The sequence below is a fragment of the Rhinoraja longicauda genome, chromosome 11 (assembly GCF_053455715.1).
Source record: "Rhinoraja longicauda isolate Sanriku21f chromosome 11, sRhiLon1.1, whole genome shotgun sequence".
NCBI lineage: Eukaryota > Metazoa > Chordata > Chondrichthyes > Rajiformes > Arhynchobatidae > Rhinoraja > Rhinoraja longicauda.
Window position 1 is genome coordinate 49,977,461 of NC_135963.1, and position 21,229 is coordinate 49,998,689.

Here is a 21,229-nt window from a genome sequence, read left to right on the forward strand (position 1 = left end):
GACAACCATCTTTGCTATCAACAACTCCATCAATTTTTGTATCATCTGCAAATTTTCTGATCAGACCACCTAAAATTTCATCCAAATTATTAACGTATAATACATACAACAGCAGTCCCAGAATTGATTATGATTCTTTCAGACCATCTGTTCGCAGACCTCCAGTCAGAAAAACACCCATCTATCTACCCTTCACCTTTTATAATCAAACCAATTTTTGATCCAATTTACCAACTCAGCATGCATCTCATCTCTGGACCAGCCCATTTTCAGGGACTTTGTCAAATGCTTAGCTAAAGAACATGTAGAGAACAACTACTGCCCTGCCCTCATCAACCATCTATGTCACTTCCTCAAAAAATCTATCAAATTTAAGAGACAGGACCCCTCCAACACACAAAGTCATGCTGGCTATTCCAAATAAGTCAATATGTTTCCAAAAGCAAGTAAATCCTGTCTCTAAGAATCTTCTCCAATAATATCTGTACAACTGCTGCAAGTTTTAAAGGCCCACAATTTCCTGGTTTATTCCTGTTGCCAACAACATTGGCTATTCTCTGGTATTCTGGCACTTCACCTGTAGCTATGGAGGATGCAAAGATCATTATCAAGACCCCAGCAATCTCCTTTCTAGCTTCCCTCAGTATCCTGGTATAGATCCCATCACGTCTGGGGATTTACTAACCTTAATGATTTTCAAGATATCAATGGACTACTGTCCGGTGGCCTGACATCCACCATCATGAAGTGCTTTGCGAAGTTGGTTATAGCACACATTAACCACCACACATTAACACCAGCCTTACAAGCAGCCTTCATCCACTGCAGTTTGCCTACCACCACAACAGGTCCACAGATGATTCCATCTCCCTGGTCCTACACTCATCCTGGAACACCTGAATTAGAAGGACATCCAAGTCAGACTCCTATTCATCGACTTTAGATCTGCTTTCAATACCATTCTCCCGACCAAACTCATCTCCAAATTCGTGGAACTTGGGAGTCAGCACTCCCCTCGACAACTGGGTCCTCGACTTCATGGCCAACAGACCAATATTAGTGAGGATGGGTGACAAATCATCCTCTAGGATAATTCTCAACACTGATACCCCGCAAGGATGCGTTTGCAGCACCCCACTATTCACCTTATTCACACATGACTGTGCAGCCAAACACCAATCCAACTCAATCTACAAGTTTGCAGACGACACCACTATAGTGAGCCGGATGTCAAATAATGATGAGATGGAGAACCTTTGTAACATGGTGCCAGGACAATAACCTCTCCTTCAATGTCAGCAAGACAAAGGAGATAGTGATTGACTTCAGGAAGCGAAGCAGTACACACTGATGGCGCTAAAGCAGAGATGGTAGAAAGCTTCAAGTACTTAGGAATAAATATCACCAGGAATTTGTCCTGGACCGGCCACATCAAAGCTAATGCCAAGAAAGCACACTATTGCCTCTACTTCCTTAGAAGGCGTAGGATGTTCGGCATATCCCCAATAACCCTCACTAACCTCTACAGATGCACCATAGAAAGCATTTTATCAGAATACGTCACAGCTTGGGAACAGCTCCATCCAAGACCACGAGAAATTGCAGAGAACAGAGGACGTAGCCCAGAATATCACGGAAATGAACCTCCCTTCCATTAAGTCTATCTACACTTCACCCTGCTTCAGCTGGGCCACCAGCATAATCAAGGACCAGTTTCACTCACTCTTCTCCCCTCTCCCATTAGGCAAGAGGTACAGACGTTTGAAAACTCAGTGCTCCAGATTCAGGGACAGTTTCTTCCCAGTTGTTATCAGGCAACTGAACGGTCCTCTCAGCTAGAGCAGGGTCCTGACCTCCCATCCATCTCATTGGAGATCAGTGAACTATCTTAATTGGACATTATCTGACTTTATCTTACACTAAATGTTGTACCTTCATCATTTACCTGCATTGTGACTGGCTTGACTGTAATCATGTACAGTCTTTTCATTGACTGGATAGCATGCAAACACAAGGCCAAATCATTGTTTATCAAACTTAATCATTGATAGATTTTTGGTTATTCACAGACTGAGGAACGTAGGGTTACTATAGGGAGGAGGTACCGAGGTTAAAAAACAGGAATGATATTATTCAAGAGAAGGCATAAGGGGCTAGTTGGCCTGCTGCTATTATTTCTTATATTCTTTTGCAATTTGAGCCATATTTACATTTTTTTTTGTTGTAGAAAACAAAATTGATTGCTTGGTTACTGATACAAGAGCTCAAAATCAAGTCACGGAATCAAATAAAGGTTGCAGCATGGAAGAATGCCATTTGGCCATTGACTCAACGCACATCCAAAGACCCTGAAATGCATTCAGAATTATGTGTGTAATAGTTTTATTGTATTTCCGCTCTTTTTGTTGGTTTGCATTGAGACAAAATAAAAGGCTGCTGACAAGTTATTACTTTTACTTCGTGTATCTTTTCTCAACATTCTGCCAATTAAACTCCATCGTTTAAGCTGGAGGACGACCATGTGGTTTGGCAGAAATCTTCTCTCCCCGGGAATTTCCTGAATGGCCCAGCTGCGAATTATAGTTTAAACCATGCATCTTGAAGTATTCGCCACGTTAAATGGGAAACGTGCCTGAAATACCACACATAATATGCAATTTTACATCTGATTTCAATGAACGTACCTTTCTATTATTCAGTGTTCAGTTTTCAAGGCTTTTAGCTCAGATTTATGTAGTGTCTTATGCAACGTGCACGGCGAGAGCTGGGTAACCAGTCTTCAGGAGGTGGATTTTCATTGGATTTTTTACATTAAGACTAACACATTTTTCTCAACTGTCCAACTAGTCCTTGGCTGGCAACTCAACCTGAAACGTCACCCATTTCTTTCTCTCCAGAGATGCTGCCTGTCCCGCTGAGTTACACCAGCATTTTGTCTCTATCTTCGGTGGAAACCAGCATCTGCAGTTCCTTCCTACAAATATTAACTTGCACATTAAAAAAAAACGCAAATGCGGTGAAGGGGTTTCAACTCCAGGTACTTGCTGATATGAACCATACATCCCTTTTGCTTGCACTAACTACTAGGCTAGTGGTTGCACTGGGGTTGGTGCTCTCATGGTGCTTCCTCGAGAGGGCAATGTCTTCGCAGTGCAACCCACGGCCACATTTTGACGCCGTTTGACAGGGACGTCAATTTACTTCGATCCTATGCTCTTGTATAATCTCTAACTGTGCACGCAGAGTATGATTTTTAAGGTTAGTTTGACGGCCAGGCGCTTTTGAACCACCAGCGCACCTGCGGGCGGCTCACGTGCTGCAGCCCAACGGCTTTTTTCTCCCGCCGACCCGAGATCCCGCACTGCGCCTGCGTGGTGCCGCCGCTCTCCCAATCTTGGTCTTGGAGGCCGGGACGGTGTGAAGTTGACCTCGCAGGGATATGGCCAACGCTCCCCACTAACCACACCATTAACACCGGGTAGAAGCCTTAAAAAGAACCAGATCATTCACCCTCCCACATAAATACTCAGGGTTATTGAAAATGAAATCGGCATCAATCGAAAATAGCTTGAAAACAAAACGCACCATTCTGTGTGTAAGTACCAGGAGTATAAAGAACAGAGTTAACGCCATGCATGTGTGGTCCGTGGTGCATTTTGCATATGGATCATTGAAACTTCGCCCCACAATAGCAACAGTTGTCATTTTGCACACATGCTGCGGCGAAATTAAGTTTGAAACCGTTTATTTTCTACAGTATTTGGCAACAAATTTGCATTGCTGTTGGGTTTTAAGTACCAGGTCAACAATCTTTCAAATAAGTCAACAAATGTATCTCCATTAATAACAACTTTTAATAATCTATTCAACAAAAGTTATATAAATTGCAAAATGTAAATAATACTCAAATTGTTACAAAAGCTATGTACATTATGTTGACGTGAACATTTTGTACAAAAAGAGCAAATATGAAAACCTTTAAGGCATTGAGATTTTTATATATGTAACATTCTTTACAAACTTTTACCCATGTTATTTTACATTTGACCACAGCCAGAAAAAAAGTGATTAACAACAGTTACAAAATAGGCTGCTCTGTTTGCACATCTGGATGCCTGAAGCATTAGTATCAAAAGTGCAATAGCAACAACATATTTCATGTTGATTGTTTAAATTAACATTGCAAATGTTGAAAATCTGAAATGAGACAAATTCCTAAGAAATGCTCAGCAAGCCAGACACTGAAAAAGACAGCAAAAACGTTATGTTATGTAGCACCTTTAATGCAGCGAAACTTGTTAATGCGCTTCCTAGAATATAGGAAAGAGTAATCAAGCCAAAGAAGGCAAGATTGAAGTATAACTAAAATCTTGGTTAAACATGTAGATTTTAAAGAAATGTTAGAGATACAAAGAAAGATGGAAGGATTAAGACGTTGGAAAATATCAAAATTATGTGACCTTTTGTCAGTACGACACTTTAAAATAACAAGTCATCCTTGAGATAATGGTTGACCTGTTGTACATGTCCAACTTTTTCTGAGTTTACCTTTAAAACAATTACATATAAACAAGTTAAAAACATGGTTATGAAATGCTGTATCTATCTCAGTAGATTATGAGATTGATTAAGAGTGTTTGTGATGTACAAACACAGATGTTGATCCCAGGCCAATATTTAATCATGAGGATGTAAATGCATTTGGATGTGTTTGATTACAGTTGGTAGATTGAAAGTATGAAACATTCCCTCAGGAAGAATGGATGGAATGGCATCAACAGTGAAGGATAATGTTTAGAAGGGTGCAAGGCATGGCAGAACAAGTTATTTCTCATTATTTCATATTTGTTTAAATGTTCTTAGCATTACTAAAGCATCCCTGTTCATTAGATTAGCACAGAAATGCAATGTGTCACACATTAAATAATATGCAGATATGGTTACTTTTTGGACATTTCAGTTTGGAACAATACATTGACAGCTTTAAAAGGGACCCTAACCATACGTCAAAGGTTTTGGTTTCTTCCAGTCATTTATTCATAAACAGAAAGAAATATATAGAAATTATGATGAAACTCACAATGGTAGCTGTGCTGATTTTGTTAATATGCAGTCATAGGCTCATGAGGATTGTGTGCTTGCTATAATACCCACCTATAATCATTTCACTTTGGATGATCAGCATTTGGAGTTGGACAGTAGATTATGCTTGTTGAAATGTAATAAAATACTTTGGATAATCCAATATCATTGTTAGTCTTGTATATAACTTGAGCAAAGGCATGTCAGGCAGTTAATGATTCAAAAATAATGAAACAGCTGGAAGATATTGATTTCAGGTCTCTGTATAAACAGAGGACAGCTGACTCAGACAACGGTCAACAGTGCTGATCTGGAAGAGTTCATTGTCTTCTGTTTCATTACGAAGTGTTTCTCCGAATGTGCCTTGAGATTCCGGGACAATGTCAAACCCTATGGACAGAATTCCACAGGTATACTGTTAATGGCAGTAATTTTACAAAATTTTCACTGCCAGCTGAAAACCTCAACAGATTTGTGAGCAAATCAGAGATAAGGCAGTGGGGTGAATATAACTTTTGTTTAATAAGACTTAACCTTATGATGTTAATGTTAAAATGCAATACTTGGAACTATATCAAGCATCAATAACTGAATCATTCTTTTGACCAATTTCTTTTGGTACTGCTGTGCAGCCTGTTTATAGGGGGAGTTATCAAATGGTAATTTTACTCTCTTGGTAATGTCTGAACAGTAGTTAAAATTTTGTATATGCACTGTGTAAACTATTTTTACAAATGAATTTGTACACATGCATGCAGAGGAAACCTTGCTCACTCCTGGTTAATGTCAACTTAGAAAAATGAATCTTACTGTAGTCATTTCTGTATTCAGTCCAGTCTCTGGGAAATTGTTAATTACTTTCTTACAAACTGGCTTTGTATTTATGACTGAAGACCACAAAGGAATCAGACTGGGACTTGCCAAAGCCATTTATTTCATATCAGAGAGGTACTTAATATTTCCAGACAAGAATATTTGAACATAATTTCTAAATGTAAAAGGACCGTATTGCAAATAATTTCAATTTTAATAATGCTGCATGATTGCTATATATTGATGCTATCTGTTTAGGAAAGAGTACTAGTTGGTGGGTTTTATTAATTAAAATCAGAGTTGAATCTAAATTTAAAAAGTCCATAGTTAACATTATCTTGCTATAACTAAAGACAAAGTATGTGAAGTAGATGTTGACAATGTTTTCTGTAAAGAGAGAAAGTTAAACAAAGCAAAGCTAAAATGACCCAATAACTACAAACATAACTTTGTTCAGTTCAGACAATGAGGTAGTAAATTAAAAAAAGTAGTGCTTAATTAAACTTGGCATGGCATAAATTTACTGCATTTAATAGGTAGAGTAGTTCAGTTCACTGGACATTTCAATTTAGAGATAATGTATCTTGGCATGGTCGAAGCTGCTAATTATAACCTCTGATTAGAATCTGGACTGTAAGTAACTGACAACAACATCAAAATTGAATATTTATTTCTAGCTACACTCGGGAAAGAAGCATAAATCTAATCAATGCTACACTATCAGAGATGTTTTAACAAATTACGTACTGTTTGTGTAATAAAATTAACCCAATGCACAAGCAGAATGCATTGGAAAGATAACTAATACTAACATATCTGTTCAGTCTATGTTTGGTTGCTGGGTTTAAGCGGCAAGGGATGTTGTACATATTGGTTGTCAAAAATTGCAGCAGGATTTTGATCGGTTGGGCGGGTGGGCTGAGGAATGGTTGATGGAATTTAATACAGAGAAATGTGAGGTGTTGCATTTTGGGAGAACTAATGGGCAGAACCTACACAGTGAACGTTAAGGCTCTGGAGAGTGTTGTTGAGCAGAAGGATCTAGGAGTACAGGTTCGTTAAATAGGGTGGTCATAAAGGCTTTTGGCACATTGACCTTCATCAGTCGAGGCACTGAGTATAGAAGCTGGGAGGTCATGTTGCAGTTGTTGTGTTGTGTTGTGTCCAGTTTTGGTCACCATGTTAGAGGAAAGATGTTGAGAAGCTAGAAAGGGTGCAGAGAAGATTTACGAGGATGCTGCGAGGGTCTGAGCTATAGGGATAGGTTGCACAGGCAAGGGTTCTATTCCTTGGAGCACAGGAGGATGAGTGGGTGATCTTATAGAAGTGTATAAAATCATGAGAGGAATAGATTGGGTAGATGCACAGAGTCTCTTGCCCACAGTAGGGGAATCATGAACAAGAGGACATAGGTTTAAGGTAATGGAGGGAAAATTTAATAGAAAACTGAGCGGTAACTTTTTTAACACAAAAGGTGGTAGTATGTGGAATGAGTTGCTGGAGGAGGTAGGTGAAGCAGGTATTTTCAATATTTAGAAACATTTAGATAGGTACATGGATAGGACAGGTTTAGAGGGATATGGGCCAAACACAGGTATGTGGGACTAGTGTAGAAGGGATATGTTGGGACATGTGTGAGCAAGTTGGGCGTAAGGGCCTGTTTCCACGCTCTGAGACTCTGAATCAATGACTCTATATAATCAGTTACTGGACTATTTAGTTATTTATTTTGCCTCCAACCTTAAGTTTTGTTGTTGTTGGGGGGGGGGGGGGGGGGGGCAGGGAGTGCTATTACTGTTGATGAAAATTGAAGCTGGTACCTATCAATGGTCACAAGAAGTGGAAGTTTTTTTGTTCTAAGAGGAGCCCACCAGCAATGTTGTTAGCATTTCTATTTTTTATAACAGGACCAGAGTGTCTCTGGTGAGTTAGACAATAGACAATAGGTGTAGGAGTAGGCCATTCGGCCCTTCGAGCCAGCACTGCCATTCAATGTGATCATGGCTGATCATTCACAATCAGTACCCCATTCCTGCCCTCTCCCCATACCCCCTGACTCCGCTATCTTTAAGAGCTCTATCTAGCTCTCTCTTGAAAGCATCCAGAGAATTGGCCTCCACTGCCTTCTGAGACAGAGAATTCCACAGATTTACAACTCTGACTGAAAAAGTTTTTCCTCATCTCCATTCTAAATGACCTACCCCTTATTCTTAAACTGTGGCCCCCTGGTTCTGGACTCCCCCAACACTGGGAACATGTCTGTTCCTGCCTCTAACGTGTCCAATCCCTTTATAATCTTATATGTTTCAATAAGATCCCCTCTCATCCTTCTAAATTCCAGCGTATACAAGCCTAGTCGCTCCAGTCTTTCAACATATGACAGTCCCGCCGGGAATGGCTTGTTTAACCTAATTTGTCTATTCCTAGTTGCCTTCCAATTGAATATTGTATTCAGCCATTTCAGAGGGCATTTAAGAGTTTACTGTGTTGACATGGACGTGGAGCCATACTTTGGTCAAATCTTGTAAAGTTTATAGATTTCTTTCCAAATTGTACACTATTGAACCAGAGGTTCATAACACCTTGTTGTACATTATTGAACCAGAGGTTTATAACACGGTGGAAAAGTCCCACTGTGCTACAATATTTTGAGAAAGTATCCATCACCATATGAGGTTAAAAATAAAATCGGAGCCCTGAGATTAGCAATGAGCTTTGTGTCCTAATCTGCAATATTTCCACTTTTAGAATCTCTCTGATTTATCAGTAAATAGAATTAGGTACACTCTGACAAGGACATTGTTAAGTTTGATCATAGTGTCCAATTTATTCTCCCATATTTTTTACAAAAATAGGAGCAAGAATAGGTTGTGTATATACATATGCTTCTCTACAAGTCTCTTAAAAGCTGTATCATATCTGTTTCCATCACCACCCGTGGCAAGGCATTCCAGGCTCCTATAGAGTACCTGTCTCCACTATTCAGTATGATCAGGGTTGATCCTCTATATGAATACTATATTCATGCTCTGCCATACCTCTTAATGCCTTTTGTGCCTAGAAATATAGCTCTTGTTAAGTATATGAAATAACTTGCTGTCCACCACCTTACGTACTGAAGAATTCCATAGGTACACTATCGTCTAAGTGAAGTAACTTTTCTTCATCTCAATGCCAAATATTTACACTATATCCAGAGACTGCTTTCCTTCATTTTAACCCTCAGCAAGGTAAAACATGAAACACCCACCCCCATAGCGTTAGCCTGGCTACTCAACATACTAATCTAACTCCAGGAAGTTATGCTCCACAGTATTACTTCTACATGTTTTGACCAATCTCTTTCTAGATTAAAACACCCATTATTACTGCAGTGCACTTCTTACATGCATCTCAACTCTCAGTTTTTTTTGCTGTCCCCTACATTACCAATTTCTGTTCGAAGGATGAGAGATGACTTCCATGAATGTTTTTTGACCTTCATAAATCCACCAAGACTTATTCTCAATCTTGATCATCATCTATCCATGATCTCCAGTGATACTGTCTGACTCGTTGAGTTACTCCAGCACTTGCGTGTATTTTTCATGATTTTCTGAGTCCTTTCTCACCACTGCCCAGTTTTCATCCTTCATGAGAAAACCTTTTTATTTTTGCTTTCCCTTTGTAAATATCAAATATCCTTGGATATTCAGCTAACAACCTTGGTCACCTGCTGTCATGTCTTTACTGTGACAATTATTGTGTGCCCATGTACATCAATTTGCATTGTTGATTTGACAATGTTATTAAAAGTGCACGTTCAGCATCTTTAGACTTGTTTTTTTTAATATTGTTTTATACTATGGTCCTTTGACGTAGCTATTTTTAATTATCTGGATCCTATTTGTTAGAGCACTGCCTTCCTGTGCTGTAGAAAAATAATTGCAGATACTGGTTCAAATCGAAGGTAGACACAAAATGCTGGAGTAACTCAGCGGGTCAGGCAGCATCTCAGGAGAGAAGAAATGGGTGACGTTTCGGGTCGAGACCCTTCTTCAGATCGATGTCGGGAGGGGGCGGGACAAAGATAGGATATAGTTGGAGACAGGAAGACAATGAGAGAACTGGGAAGGGGGAGGGGAAAGAGAGGAACAGAGGAACTATCTGAAGTTAGAGAGGTCAATGTTCATACCGCTGGGGTGTAAACTGCCCAAGCGAAATATGAGATGCTGTTCCTCCAATTTGTGCAGGGGCTCACTATGACAATGGAGGAGGCCCATGATAGAAATGTCAAACTGGGAGTGGGAGGGGGAGTTGAAGTGCTGAGCCACCGGGAGATCAGGTTGGTTAAGGCGGACTGAGCGAAGGAGTTGAGCGAAACAATCGTCAAGCCTGTGTTTGGACTCAGCGGATACAATAGATGAGGTTGGAGGAGCTGCAGGTGAACCTCTGCCTCACCTGGAAAGACTGTTTGGGTGCTTGGATGGAGTCGAGGAGGGAAGGTAAAGGGACAGGTGTTGCATCTCTTGCGGTTGCAGGGAAAAGTACCTGGGGAGGGGGTGGGAAGGGTGCCTTCCTGTGCTGTCTTCCTGACACTACTAGTTATTCTTACCCCATTCGAATTTCTGCAATACTTCCTTGTTTAGTATTGTTGATTATTCTTACCAGGACTTTTTATTTTAATTTAGAGATACAGCGCGGAAACAGACCCTTCAGCCGCACCAGGTCTGCGCCAACCAGTGATCCCTGCACAATAATGCTATCCTACACACATTTGTGACAATTTACAATTATACCAAGCCAATTAGCCTACAAACCTCAACATCTTTGGAGTGTGGGTGGAAACTGGAGCTTCCTGAGAAAACCCTCGCCGGTCACGGGGAGAACATACAAACTCCGTACAGACAGCACCATAAAGATCGAACCTGGGTCTATGGCGCTGTAAGGCAGCAACTCTACCACTGCGCCACCATGCCACACATTATCTTTCAAAATGCCTTTTAGCATCCTTACAATGTTTATAAATTGATGGCTTATCATCATATCATATCATATCATATATATATAGCCGGAAACAGGCCTTTTCGGTCCACCAAGTCCGTGCCGCCCAACGATCCCCGCACATTAACACTATCCTACACCCACTAGGGACAATTTTTTACATTTACCCAGCCAATTAACCCACATACCTGTACGTCTTTGGAGTGTGGGAGGAAACCGAAGATCTCGGAGAAAACCCACGCAGGTCACGGGGAGAACGTACAAACTCCTTACAGTGCAGCACCTGTAGTCAGGATCGAACCTGAGTCTTCGGCGCTGCATTCGCTGTAAAGCAGCAACTCTACCACTGCGCTACCGTGCGCTTACAGTCACTCGATATATTCCTGTTAGACTTAGGTTTCTTTCAACCTCATTCCTGGACAACTAATCCATAATTTTGCCATTTTCCTTTCTATGTGCATTTTCCAACTTAAGGTAATCTCCTTTGTTCCCCAATACATGCTAAATTTTGCTGCCAAAATTTAATGGATATGGTTCAGCAATTTCAGATACAGGTGACATGTTTTTGAGTGTTAATATTCAAAAGTTTATTTCCAGGTTATCATACATAACTTATTATTGCTGTGCTTCAAATGTTGTAAAGTTGCCCTATTTGGCCAGAAGTTACAAGCCCAACTTGTCGCTAATACTTCAATACCTTTCAAACATTATAAAAACTGCAAGTGGCTGCCAATCAGTCTCCGTAGGCAGTAAAATCTGTCCAAACATGTTCAAAGAAAGACATCCTGTAATCTCGTCTTAACCAAACAAATGTCAAACTGAAAATGGTTTCCAGCTTGACTAAAGGTAAGGTAATCTTAGGTATCACAAAATGCTTAATGAAATGACATATTGTATACCAAGCTATGATGTGCTTTTTGGTACTCTATGTGAAAGTCATAGTATTAGTTATTATACATTTATGCAAAATCATATTCATTGAAACATGTAGAAGAAAAACAAAGAAGTAACACATTAATCTTAACAATGTGTACAGAAATCTGCCCCACTCTGTTTACCTGATAGACTTGCATGTGCAACACGTGAATGGTAGCCATTATGCCGAGCTGGACTAGGGCAGTGTGAACTGTCTGCTGAAAGGGAATTGTGAATAGTAGTTTGTTCCATTGTTCTAAATGAGTCACTGTACTGGGAGGTGTGCTGCATGGCATGAAAGCTTCCTTGGTAACCTGAAAATAAACACCAGTGGTCACGTTGTGATTAATGTCTATGATTACAAAAACAACTTGTGCTTATGAAATCTAAATTTAAAATGTTATTTTTCTTGATATAACAAATCATGAACGATAGAGTAACAATATTAAAAATGGTTTAGAACTGGGGAAAGGAAGATGGGCAGAATAATGGGATCCTCCTGGAGTATAATGGAAAAATATGCAGAATTTATACTCTTATTCCCCTTGGAATGCTCTTCCCACCCCTGCACCATCACCTCTTAGATCTCCAAATAATCGATTCTCAGTTATAGTCACACAACACAAAAATAAGTCCTCTGGCCCAACTAGTCCATGTCGACCAAGATACCCCACCTAATCTAGCCCCATTTGCTCGCATTGGCCAATACCCCTTAAAACCTTTCTTACCCATTTACCAGTCCAAGTGTCTTTTAAAATGTTGTTATTGTACCTCAACCCCTCTTGTTTCCCACCTTCACTCTACCCTAACATTATCCACAGAAGTATGACTCCTTATGTACAAACTTGGATTCATTTCTCCAGCACAATTCTTGACCCCTTCACACTGCTCCATTTTTTCACACTGCTTGTCTACCATTTAGTGTTCTCTGACAAAATATTGAGAGAACTGACACTAATTAATTCAATTGCAGCCATAAAATTGGGATAAATTTAGTCAAGATTCTAATCTCATGTTAGTCATGGAGATGTGCAGTGCAGGAATGGGTCCTCAGACTCACCACATCCATGCTGACCATTTTGCCTATCTATACTAATCCCATTTGCCAACATTAGGTTTGTATCATTCTTTACCTTACCAAGTTAAAAATCTGTATTTATGCCTCCGAGTAAGAATAATGGAATCGATATCCACCACTACCTCTGGCGGTGTTTTCCAGATATCAATCACTCACCAATTTCAGGGAACAAGAGTCTTGGACCACCAAGGTCTCCATATTCATTTACATTCCTTACTGCCCTGCCATGCACTATATTTGTCCTATTCCTATTTGATTTTCCAAAATGCATTCTCACACTTGTCGGGTTTAAATTCTATCTGTCAAGACTCCAACAACAACAAGAGAATCTTCTCAACAGAATGACCTTTTCAGCTACTTCTGCTCCTGCTAGATTTTTTCTGAAATTGTCATTCTTACCTTTGTGACTTTGAGATTTGCACTCTGCTTATTTTAACCTATACCTCCCTTAAATATGAGTACATCCAAGACTTTATCACCCAATGGAGCAATTCCCTAATTTAATACCTCTTGGCCAAGATTTCACATCCATCCAAACCCTCATTCCTTGGTATCTCTGCTAGCCTTGCAATGCTTCAATCTCTGCACTGCTCCAATGCTAGTCTCGAGCACCACCCCACTCCCCCCCCCCCCCCCCCTCCCCACCTAGATTTTCTACATTCTGCACAAACAGCTATGTTATCACTTGTTTGATTCTAAAATATGCAAGTACCATCATAAACAGTGCACAATTACTCCGCTTCTGTGCCTCTCTTTTAAAAACCAACTGAAAATGTCCTCGTACATTCTTAAAAAGAATCATTCATAATATTTTGGTTTAGTTTAAAAAAACAACATGGAAACAGGCCCTTCAGTCCAAGCCAACCATTGATCACCTGTTCACACTAATTCTTTGTTATCCCACTTTCACATCCACTCCCTATACACACAAGGGGCAATTTACCGGGGCCAATTATCCTGCAAACCTACACGTCTTTAGGATGCGGGAGGAAACCAGACCACTCAGAGGAAACCCACGAGGTCACAGGAAGAACATGCAAACTCCACACAGACGGTCAGGATCAATCCTGGGTCTCTGGCGCTGTGAAGCAGCATCTCTACCAGCTGTAGCTCTACAGGCAAAGTATGGCATTTGATCCACACAATCATATGGGCATTAATGCTCCACTTCGTCTCATCTTTCCCCATCTAAGTATTTTTGTGTCCTTGCAAATGTTTTTATCTGAACTTTCTCTGTAGCTGTAACACTCAGCACACGGTTTCCTTTCTCTTTTTGCACTCCCTGTTTTACTCATGTATGGTTTGAATGCAATCATGTATGGATGATTTAGCTGGAGAACACACAAAACTGCTTTTCAGTGCATCTCGGAACACATGACAATAATAGTGAACCATCTACTTGATTCACTTCAACTGCTCTCTACTTTCTTTATTCCCATCAGTTTTTGGTTGGAAGATTTTTCTATGATTTTCCTAGTGAATTTCTTGATAACTAACATAGTAATGGCTTCTATTTAAGCTACACCCCACTAAAAATGTTCTTTCTGCATCTGATCCATCAAAAATCTTTATCATTTTAAACTCCTCAATTGGATTACTCCTCTGTCTTTTCTCAATAGAAAGGAATTCTAAACTGTTCATCCTTTTCTGATACTTCTAATATAAACCTCGTAATCTCTGCACAATCTATTTTTTTAAATTTCCTCTATTAATATGGTAACCAGACATGTATGCTATACTCTTAAGTGTGACATAACCAAGGTTTATTATAGATTTAATATAACTTCACTCCATTTCAATTTTATATCCCTAATACTTGATTTATTTCTCTTGTCAACCTGCGATGGAGCTTTTAGTGATTGGTGTATTTGATCTCCAAGGTCCCTTTGTTGCTCATAAGAGATTCTGTGGCAGAAATATGGTCCTTAGCTATCTTGAAGTCAAATATGACCCAGAGAGGTGGCATAGTGGCCCAGCAGCAGAGTTGCTGCCTTACAGCGCCAGAGACCCGAGTTCAATCCTGACTACGGGTGTTGTCTGTACAGAGTTTGTATGTTCTCCCTGTGACTGCATCGTTTTCTTCGGGTACTCCGGTTTCCTTCCACATTCCAAAGATGTATAGGCTTCTGTAAATTGTTCCTAGTGTTTAGGATCATGCTCAAGTACAGGGTGATTGCTGGTCAGCATGGACTCGGTGGGCCGAAGGGCCTGTTTCCATGCTGTATCTCTAAACTAAACTAAAATAGTGAACACTTTTAAAGAGTCAGACTATGACCTGTACTTCTCATCTCATGTCCTCTCGAAACTATGGCTACCTACTTCCAAATTCATCAATTGACCATCTCTGCCCCAGGCAATATCTTTAGAATAAATAGATGGAAACAATTTTCACTTATTCAGAACTGTGTATTAGGCCATTCAAAGTAGATATCCTGTAGCTATCCCCAAATATGAAACCATATCACAGAAAATGTCAGTATCACTGAAGAGAAAATGAAAATAATATATATAAACATGGGACCACACAACAGACATACTCATGAATAGTACGCTTTATATAGAATAGTACACATACACACATAACACAAACCACAGTGGCAGTACCGTTGGAACCACAATCATTTATTTGATATAAAGATCATTATTACAATCAAGTCTTTGAATAGTCACTTGTAATTTATAATTATCATCCACATGCTTGGATAGATTTTAAAGTTTATTTTAATCTTTTCCATGTTATTGGACATTACTTTTAAATTAATTCTTTACATACCGACAGTTTCATTGGCTAAACTGCCGGTAGATAATTAGTGGTTGATTAGCTGAAAATTTCCTTAACATTTCAATGAACAATATTTGAGACTTGAATGACAACCCTGTAATTTAATGGTGCGCAAGGAAATACCATCAGTAATTAGTGAAGTGAATTCAGGGCTCAACTCTTCGTTCTTTTTCCCCATTCCCAACTATCAGTAAGTTCTTTCCAAAGATCTTCCGTATAGAATGTATAAGAAACTCCGGCTGTATATATATGATATGATATGATATGAAACCATTTCCAACTATTGGGTTTTTATTTTATAATGGGCTGGTAAGTCATTTCCGCTGGTGGCATTAAAATAAACACTAATTTTAATAGTAATTTTGAACTAAAAGTAAGAGAATGGGAGGAGAGGATTATTCTTAAATCTTTTACTTATCATAATGTTACTTTAGCTTGAAGGTGAATGTGTTAACTTTTGTTGGGCTTCATTCACGCTACAAGCAACTGAATATTGGAAATACTACTTATTCTGTCTTGCCATATGCCTGTAATCATCTGGGCTACTGCTAATGACCGAGATCGAGCATATCCTATCCCTGCATAAAGGATAGAACTAGTGTACGGGTGATCGCTGGTCAGCACGGACTCAGTAGGCCAAAGGGCCGTTTTTCCACACTGTATCTCTAAACTATAGCGGTGCTGGGTCGAAGGGCCAAATGGCCTCCTCCTGCACCTACTTTCTATGTTTCTAAACTAAACTAAACTAAGAGGGAAAGGTCTCCTCTTACCAATTCTGTGAATATTCTGTGGGCAACTATGAACGCGTTGATGCATAAGCACCTTAGTTTCATGACTGTGAAAAGCAACTGTTCCCATCTGGGACGTCACCAGACCCTGGAAAATGTCATAAATAATTGAAACAATATAAATCCTATAATCTGTGACTATTAAATGTCTGGCAGCAAAAGGAAACTTCTTAAAAATGTTATTCAGGATCATTTTGGTTTACTTTACTGAACATTTACTGCTTGTAGATGGTGCAATTTTATGTTTCATGTTTCTTGCGTATGCAATAATTTCCCAAAGTAAATACTTCGAAGTACCTGCTTGAATGGGTTGCATCAGTTGGCTTTGAAAGACTGGGTACGATTTATGGTGCCCTCTGTTGAGTTGGTTGTTGGATGGCTGAGGTGAGTGAGAACCATGTTTCTGCAGCAATGCTGGGGCGACCATTTTCCTTGGATTGACTAGAGTAGAGAAAGGAAGAACAACTGGTCCATCCCTGCAAGGAAATATTCCATTTTTAGGAAGTCAGAAGAGCATTTGTACTTAAAATGCCAGTAATTAGCTTGGTTTTCCCAAAGCACCACCAACAGTATAGAATCTCTCTGTTGGTGAGCACAGATCAGAACATTACTCATCACGCACCTGATTTGCAATGCACCCAATTTTTCAATTCTTTTTCAGGGGTTGGTGATTGAAGCTATTTTAGCAGGCATGCTGCACTTTAAGTGCATTTAGGAAAAAATAAAACCTATATTCAATTTCAAACACATTGCACATTTTAAAAAGAAATCCATGAAGGGTAGCATGACCTACAGTGAAGCATTTAAAATATGCTAGATTTAAAAAATAATAGTTCACATGTATCCAACATCTTAGATAGTAGATAATATGTTACTCTACGTTCTCTTAAGTTTTTTGGTGAAATCCTCATGTTGCTTATCAGACCGCTGGAGTTTTACCAGAAGCAGCCATGACACAAAAAGATATCCGTAATGGCAACAGATTGTTTGAAGGCCAGAGATGAAGGGAATTAACTCACAAAGACTTATAATCAGACACAGCTTCCAGGTGGACAAGGAGATGGTAGATAGAAATCGGAAGCCATAAAGTTCCAATGTCCAACTTCTATCAAAATCGTGCTTCGTTTTCTGCACTTATCATCAGTTGCAACCTTGCGTGAACCTCTACTCTGAGTGGCGTTTCGAGTCATACAATACTTAATTAACGTCCATACTGGCCATCAAGCTCATTTACATTAATCTGATTCCATTTTAATCTCCCCACACTCCCATTTACTCTTACCCCTCCCCATGGATTGTCCGTCCAGTCTACACGAGGGGTCACGTGAAGTTAACCCATCAAGCAGCACTTATTTGGAATGTGGGAAGACATTGGAAGACCCAGAGGAAACATTCATGATCTAAGGGAGAATGAACAAACTACATACAGGCATCCCTAGCGATCAGGATTGTTGGAACTGTGTGGCAGCAACTCCATGAGCAACACCAATGCGCTATCCTATGATAATACTTACTCTTGGAAAATAACATAACTGAGATGTTGATACAGAACTCATACAGGGTTTGTCCAGCACTGGAGCAGAGATGAGCAAGAAAGCCTCTTCTCTGAAGTTCTGCATAGATATTTGAACCTTCAAGAGAAACATACTGGACTTAATTGAACTAGTCGTGGGGTTGATGATTCCAATGGGAATTGCTGGCAGTCAGCCAAGATTTACTGGTTGAATGACAATTACCAGAGCATTTTCTGATATGTTCTACCACTGGGCTTCATGTAGGGTCCAACAGAAGAGCCCAATTGTGCTATGATCGCCCCGTATAATGTTGTAGAATCTACCTTTCCAATCCTATGTCATTCAAGGGTAACACTGAAACAGTTATGTCTTGCTTTGAATGGGGAATCTCTGTCCTGTAAAATAATTAAGTAAGCTATTATTTCAGTGTATCTTAATGAAACAGAACAGAAACAAGAACAGACCCTTCGGTCCCACGCTAAGAGAATAGTCTCATCCTTTTTCTGCAATTTTACATATAGGTAACCATTCACAACTTCTGCAATTGATTAATATTTTAAAGTTAAGACATTTCAATGTTTTGGTCTACTGAGGGATCCATTTTAGCTCAATAGGGCTCGCAGCCTTAAATCTGGGAAGTGGAAAATACCACATAATTACAGAAGCATATCTATAATTGCTGTCGAGCAAATAAAAAAAGTAATTGGTCTTCACTTGATCCAGGCAGTTTGGGTAACAGAAATTCACCTTTACAGAATTCCCATACCCCAAAATTTAACAAACAGAATAAAATTCGATCTCACATAATTTCTGTAAATATGCAAAATGTTTATTGTTTTAACTTGCATTGCTTGATACATGCACAGATACAAAATAAAAGATTAAAGATGAAAAGATTAATTCTCCCACAGGATGTGAATGTACTTCCATGACTATTTATTTTTTGCTCATAGACCTTGTTATAGGTTTGGGAGTATGTTGTGTATCCATATATCCACTTTGGAGAAAGGTTTGGGACCGTCTCACACTCTGGACTTTAATGGTTCCAAATCTATTTTGTGATCTTGCAAAATACATTGGTTTCCTGATACAATGCAGATGAAACAAAGTTCCCCAATCTCAGATATTGTACTGTCTTAAGATATTAGAGAAGGGAGAATCACTGCCAGTGAACACATGCTTCTGCTTCTCTTTGTGCTGTCTTAATTAATTTTGGAACTACATTCAATAATTTCCTTGTAGGGGAGTGAATATGCTTTTTGACTCTGTGATGCATGCAGCAGGATGCATAGATTAGGTTTATTGGTATGTCCACACTGAACCAACAGGAATATGTGTTTAAGAATGACTGCAAATAATAAGGGTTTAGCTCATTTGTGGGGAAATTGGGACCTGTTGAAATGGATCAAGCCCAGAGGTAGGTGCACAGCTAAGTGTCAAGGCATGGATGCACTGCACCTGCATTTACCTGAGTCAGATGCAGTTCATCTATCCCACGTCTAAACAATGAGAGATGACATACTGTGGAGAAGGTGCTGCTGAAAATGGCCTGTGTAGGAAGGAACTGCAGATGCTGGTTTACACCTAAGATGGACACAAAATGGTGGAGTAACTCAGGCGGACAAGCAGCATCTCTGGATAGAAGGAATGGGTGACGTTTCGGGTCGAGACCCTTCTTCTGACTGAGTCTGTCAGTCTCAAGAAGGGTCTCGACCCTAAACATCATCTATTCTTTCTATCCAGAAATGAGTTATTCTATCATTTTGTCTGTCTTTGCTGAAAGGCTTTCACAGTCAGCAAAAAAACAAGTCAGCTTTGCCCCAATAAATGATGATGTTTCATAATAATTATTTTTTAATGATTTACTTCCATTTTAATTCCTGACTTTCAGAGATATTTATATTCTGTTAAGATGCACTTACAGTTCCACCAGCCAACAAAGCTTGGGGCAGGGATTTTCTGGCTGTCAAAGTTTTCAGGAAGTTTCCATGGCAACTTTTCCTTACTGCACTGTCAGAGGCCTTACTGCCTGCCAATGAGTCTGGGATGCTTTGGGCCAGTGCGATAAGCTCTCCTAATCCAGACCTGATAAGTAGGGGTATGAGGAGATGATTCCAGGTGTGGGTTCTGGGTCAGTGAGGCCAGGTTCTATGTGAATTGAAAACATCCATGATTTGCTGGATATTTTGTCCTACTCGACCACTAGCTTTCCAGTTCTAATGATTTTCACAAGATAGTAATATTTGCTTATTAATTAAGCATTCAATTCTTATAGAAAGTTAAGTCTAATAATTAATGGTGTAACTATAACAGGCACCTTTAATGTAGAAAATATGCTGCTTATTTTGCAAAACTTGTGTGAAGCACCTTAGGAAGTTTTCCAATTTTAAGAGCATTAAGTAAATGAAAGCTGTTTTTGATTTCTAAGACAGCAGTCCAGAATTCTTAAAATGTAGCAGGTTTAAATTCTTCCCATACATCTGGTAGATATCAGAGATCTTAAGTTTGACTCTCACTCTCATGTTGAGTTAGCTAATCTTAACATGAAATTCAATAGGAACACTGATATATATCAGCAGTCCTGGAAATGGGAGGGAGTAGAGTCAGCCAAAGTTCTTGCGGGTGAATATAGGACTGTCATAGTCATAGAGGTATACAGCGCATTAGTGGGCCCTTTGGCTCAATTTGTCAATGTCGACCACAATGTCTATCTACACTAATTCTACTTACCTCTAGTAGAGCCGTTTCCCTCCACTACTTTCCTATCCAAGTACCTGTCCAAATGCCTTTAAAATTGTGTCTTTTGGAAGTTTCCAGAAAAAAATTGTTCAAATCCACCACCTAACGTTTACCTATGAATTATGTATCCAATGTTGTTATTAAACAAAGTCCATCCCTGCCTAAAATGCATAAAAATATAAGAATATAATCTGAGAAATAAAAATGGAAACAGGCCATTTGCCCCTTTTTGCCTTGTCCTCCATGACACTTTTCTGCACTAACCTCATTTTCCCTGGATCTGTTTAAATAAAACAAAACAATTTCTGTCTGGAATATACTCAGCAAAGAAGCCACTACAGATTTAAGGGCAGAGTATTTTAAAGATTTGCATGGCGGGAGAAACTCCCAGAGCTCCGCGGCAAACAGGGGGAGGCTGCCGAGCCGGAGAATCCGGCTTGGAGAATCCAGCAGACCATGACCTGGAAGAGGGGAACCCACTGAGCCGACCCATGCTCGTCCCCTGAAGATCGAGGACTGGGAGGATGGAGCTAAT

General features: G+C 39.6%; 1 protein-coding gene across 1 annotated transcript in view; it reads right to left on the minus strand.

Annotated features, from left to right (window-relative positions):
• Positions 1 to 4,706: 4,706 nt before the first annotated feature.
• Positions 4,707 to 21,229, minus strand: part of LOC144597985 (zinc finger protein GLIS1-like) — a 148,160-nt gene continuing 131,637 nt past the window's right edge. The window contains exons 8-10 of the mRNA XM_078407850.1: positions 16,739 to 16,917; positions 11,937 to 12,107; positions 4,707 to 5,472 (exon numbers count right to left, since the gene is read on the minus strand). Of these exons, the coding sequence (XP_078263976.1) occupies positions 5,336 to 5,472; positions 11,937 to 12,107; positions 16,739 to 16,917 (487 nt within the window). The 3' untranslated portion in view covers positions 4,707 to 5,335. The remainder of the gene's footprint in view (positions 5,473 to 11,936; positions 12,108 to 16,738; positions 16,918 to 21,229) is intronic.